This window comes from Corvus brachyrhynchos, unplaced genomic scaffold (genome assembly GCF_000691975.1).
Source record: "Corvus brachyrhynchos isolate BGI_N302 unplaced genomic scaffold, ASM69197v1 scaffold115, whole genome shotgun sequence".
Classification (NCBI taxonomy): Eukaryota; Metazoa; Chordata; class Aves; order Passeriformes; family Corvidae; genus Corvus; species Corvus brachyrhynchos.
Genome location: NW_008239553.1, coordinates 4,599,925 through 4,605,185, shown reverse-complemented (window position 1 = coordinate 4,605,185; position 5,261 = coordinate 4,599,925). Strand labels below are relative to the sequence as shown.

The window sequence follows — 5,261 nt, the reverse complement described above, 5'->3', positions numbered from 1 at the left end:
GGCCGCCGGTAACGGCGGAGCCGCCGCCCCGAGCACAAAACCGGCGTTAAATGCCACCAAGCGCCGTGTGGCGACACGCTGAACGCTTCGGTATAAGAGGTAATTTTTGTCTAGGGCATACTAGAACATTTGCCACGACAGCTCGAGAGAATGACTTTGCACCCGGCGCAAACCAAGCCGTACCTGCAGCCATGCATACAGTTAATGCCAGCCCTCCCAGGAGCTGGGCGAAGAGGGCTCCGAAGGACACATCGCGCCTTTTGCCTTCTAATGCTCTTCAGTTACACAGCAAAACCTGAACTTTCTCTTTCCTGTTCTAGTTAACAGTAAATACCAACCCAGCAGCGAGAGCCTGTTTCCCCAGTCCCGAGAGAAATCTAAAAACTGCCACGTTTAAATTTTGTTCTGTTCGCTCTTTCTGCAGTCCTGCTTCTTCGGAACACCAGACTTCCCAGAGCCTATTTAACAGCAACATTCGCCCGCAACTCAAACTCATTAAGTAGAAACAAGTGTACAAATGATGTGTCAGTGGTTCAAGGGATTTGGTTTCTATCAGCCTAGAGAAAATACCCGCACAAGTATGATAGTGCCTTACTTACTTACAGAGTTTTCAAATCAGGCATATTACAGATTCCACAAAAAAACCCAGGCTGCCCTTCCAAGTAGCTCTTGCTCTAACGTAAGTGTCAGGAAAACCCACAAACGCCAGAGGTTTATGTCCGAGACAGAGGAGTCCTGCAGCTTTATTCGAACAAAGGGAGAGTCCACCCGCGGGCTTTTCTCTTTGGAGGTTTGGGAGGGCGCAGCCTCCTTTTATCCCAAACTCCCGGCCGCATGTTGCCCTCTTCCTTTCCCCACTGGCTGAGGTACTAGGAAGGTACAGCCTTCCCGAACCGCCTACCCCCATATTCCCCCCCTTGAATCTACTATTTTACCCCAAAGCTCAGAAGTTCAGGCTTGGGCCGACCCGTCTGTTTCAGGAGCCAAGCTGTCTGGGCTCTGCAACAAACCAGCTACCCAGAGTTAGTAGAGACATTAAGACCCATTTCAAAGACCTTAACACCCACACCTTCTCCCATCAAATTGTTTGTAAACACACGAGCTTTCCTCTCATAAGGTACTAACAAGCTGTATCACACTGTCAACATCGAGGAGGTTGAGTAAGACAATGACTGACTCCTTTTCACTGAAGTCCCAAGTAAGATGTGAAACATGCAGCTTTTGCTGAATATTTAAATTCCCCCTCAAAATTCTGCATTTTAAATGACTGCACTTGAATTACTTAAACTTGAAATAATAAGACTGCATTAACTATGACCCATTACTTAGTGGCAAACAGCTTTCTGTATCTACAGCAATCTAAAGAGTAAGTCAACTACAACAAAAAGGTACCACAGAACCTCTTTTACTAAGGTGACACAATGCTGCAGAGAAACTGTGAAACAATGAGCCAAACAAAATTACAAAATGAATTTATTCCAAAGCTGTAAGGGAACATTTACAATTCAACAAGATGGTAAACAGGTGTTTCCACAAGAACTCACTGTGTTAAAATTAGGAAACTGGGGGAAAATAATCTAACTACTTCTGAGGCCACAAGAACTTTGCACATCACCTCTGAAATACAGGAGTCACACAAAGAAAACTCACTCAAAATTCAGTGAGAAAATAAGCTGCTAGTACCTAGCTCCTAGTCTAAATACAAGCTATGTTTAGGCTTTGGGATTACATTATTAAATCCCCTCAAAATACCAATTATAGCTGCAAGTGCAAAATGTCTCTTCTTTTTCCTTTCTTTTTCCTCCCAATAGAAGCTTACTACATATCTAGTGCCTATTTTGACCTCACAAATTTCTCCTTCAAAGCTTTTAGCCAAGTTCAATGGTTTTAACGCCAAATCAGAGTATAGCAGCTGGCATGTAGTGAGAAATACAAGGTCAGCTCACATGTCCTGGAATGTCCAAAGTTTCCTACCTACTGTTCCAGAGTTAGGCAAAACCAGACTTTGAATTTAGCATCATCAACAATGTTTCTAACGTTGACATAATTTTGGTATTCTGGCCTTCTGATTGTAGTGATAAATATCAAAGAGTGTTAATGAAAACACCTGAGTCAGATTCACAAGCAAATACAAATGGAACTAGGATGGGGAGACATCACCTTCTGTGGCTATTGCTGGACAAAAAAAAAGGAGGATAAGAAGTATCATTCACTCTTCTAAAGCCTAAGGTATTTTACATCAACATGCTCTGGAACACTTAATTAAAATTCTTTTCCTGTCTTGACTTCTTTTTATTATATGCTAATTCCTTTACAATGTTGAATGACCTGAGAAGTTAAAATCTTGAGTGATGAGAATAAAAAAAAGCATTGTGCTCTTACATTGTATTTTCTGGGTGCACACCAGTAAATAAAAATTTCAAGTTGCTATGGAAAAAAATAGCATGGAATTGTTGACTTTTCCACCTGAATCAAACTACATAGCTGGAATTTTTCAATGTTACCCAAAATACAATTTTATTTATATACTTCTAAATGCAATTATTGGTTAAAAAAAGAACCAAAACACACACACAAAAAAAATCACAAAACAAGGAAAACCAACCAACCAACCCACCCTCAAGTGCCAACTAATCCAGAAATCTGCAAAAAACAGAAAAGAGCCAGAAACTCCTATGGTTGAGCTCCAGCTTATGAAGCTAAATCACTGCATCAGTCTTTACCCATTCCTGAAATAATTAATCATTTATTGTTTTGGTTTTTTATGCTATTCATTTACTGAGATTTCACGGCATAACTATATGCACATATTAATATTAAACATTAAAAATTAATTTTCAAAACATCACTTTTGTATTACAATGCACAGAGAAGAGTAAGATGTGCAAACCAAAAAACGCCACATTCTCCACATCTCTAAGTAAGAAGATTGCTTCATGCTACAAGCAAAACAGATTTCCAGCCATGTTGCAAACTTTAAAAAAACCAGCATGTATTTCATTCAATTCAATTAAAGAAAGTAAATCAAAGCAAATTTAACAATGGTACTCTTCTCCACATATTGCAAAATATGGTTACAGATGAGGAAAGGATTACTTCAGCTGCTAAGCTTATCTAACACATATCTCTGTTGTCATGCCTTTCCTGTCCATTACTTAATACATAAACTCAATTATATAGTTTCAGTTATGCAGTAGCTGACTTTTAGGTTAATATACAAACTGTCAAGATGCAGCTTTTGATGAAACATCTATGCTCTTTTCCAATTTTGAATCCTGAAGACACTTCATAAGTAAGAACCCAAAACTGCTGACTGTAAGCATCCAAAAATACAGTTGTAGTTTCACTATGGACAAGTTGTAGTCCGTTAGAAAAGTAGATCATACATACAAAGGTATAAAGAACATTTAAGTCAGTCTCAGTGGAAGGCAGTCCTTGAAGAAAACAATGCTCCAAGCAAACTTGCTGAGTAGCACTTTCACTTTAGCCCTTCATGGGCATGGAAGATTTAGCAGTCTTCTCAGTAGATTCTTCCTCGGCTACGATTGCCACGTCCTCCCCAGCCTCTTCCTCGTCCACCCCGGAAACCGCCTCTTTGCTCTGAAAAAGGAATTGCAATTTTTCAGGCAGGTTTTATGCTGTATACAGATCCAAACTGAATAGCAGGATCTGAAAGTATTGCAGGGTAACTTCAGTCTCTGAGGCTATGCCTGCTTATGGACCATGAGATTGCTGAGTTATGTTTTGATGGAAAATGGACCCCACTAATTGTAAAAGGAGGTCAGGAGAATGAGCCTGTCTAAATTAAGTGCAGTCTTTCTGCATACTAATACTGTGATACATAACTGTACCTGTAATTCAGGACTATATTTGGGCCAATCCATCATCACAGAATTGAAAAGTGGCTGCCTTCCTCTTCCTTCTGTTCAATAACACTATTAATCTTGAGGTGTCAGTCTGACTTGCTACTAGTGATTTTATAAACTGATGGAAAATCACAACTTTGCCATTCTATTTGTCCTTTTCTATCCTTAACCTTAAGTTATCACCAGCATATTACTCTTTTTTCTGGGGCTGATACCTTCACTCCATTCAATTACAAATCTTAGCTACCACACAAACTATTTGTATACTGTAGAAAGTTTTTCCTTTCTCTTTGTTAAGAACAAATCTGGTCACACCAAACAAATCCCCAACAACACAAATCCTGATAGTTTATATACTTTCCTTGGATTGTTTGAAAACGTACCAAACCCTCATTCTCCTTTCATGATTTCTCTTCATGTACAGTCTTAAAATACAGGTTATACTAATCTACAGAGAGAACTGCATGCTTGTTTTAAAGGCTGCAGAAATCAGAAGTTGACTGACAAGGCTGAAGCATCTCACTAACAAGAAACAGTAGCAAGCAATAAAACATCTGGTTGAAAGCTTCCCAATCTTTAGACCTGCAGGATTACAAGCTTATCTTAAACGACACAGGTACATCACCCAAAGTCTAGAATAAGAAATTTGCAGGTGATGTTTTCTCTTTGCTTTATATATCTGCCAATGCTTTCTATTAGTTTTTCAACCCGTGGGTGTGGGTGACAATTTGTCATAGCAGACTCTACTTGCCAGAGGTAGGACCAATGGGCCTACAGGGAAGACAGGAATGGGCTGCTGCCATTGCTACTCATCCAGTCTGCAACTGCTCTTGTGCTTCACCCAAAAATATGACGCAGAAAAGCAGATTCAGTGTGACTGGGAGCACGAGGACATGCACAGTGAACCTGGCCAATTCCCAGAACTTCTGGATCAGGTCTGCAACATCAGCAGTGGCTGTAATAGGAATGCAGCACAGGTCCAGTCGTATGACAGGAGATGACCCAGCTCTGCCACTTGCTGCAACTGGCCTGTCCAATGGGAAATTGGTGCACTGTGTGTCATAACAGAGAACACAATAGTTCAATTACTCACTCTAGGTATTAAAACACTACTAAAACTAACTTGCAAATGACATTAAGTCATAGTCTGGTAACACTCAAACACTGCAATAGATTAACAGCTAGGAAGAGACCATCACAAGAAAAAATTCATGACAGTACAATTTGATCTTCCAAGAACACGGTATTTATTTGCCCCACCCCAAGACACAACTGTCACTAGACAAAGTTTTTCCAAGCTGCCTAACTTACCGTAAGAAAAACTACCCAGGTTACTGCTGTATTTTCCACTGGGAGGATTATATATTTGCCTGGCATCCCTTTTTGGTCCTGCTG

General features: G+C 40.1%; 1 protein-coding gene across 1 annotated transcript in view; it reads right to left on the bottom strand.

The window, feature by feature from the left end:
* Positions 1-1,455: 1,455 nt before the first annotated feature.
* Positions 1,456-5,261, bottom strand: part of API5 (apoptosis inhibitor 5) — an 18,316-nt gene continuing 14,510 nt past the window's right edge. Inside the window, exons 15-16 of the mRNA XM_017741605.1 lie at positions 5,178-5,261; positions 1,456-3,600 (exon numbers count right to left, since the gene is read on the bottom strand). Coding sequence (XP_017597094.1) covers positions 3,521-3,600; positions 5,178-5,261 — 164 coding nt within the window. The 3' untranslated portion in view covers positions 1,456-3,520. The remainder of the gene's footprint in view (positions 3,601-5,177) is intronic.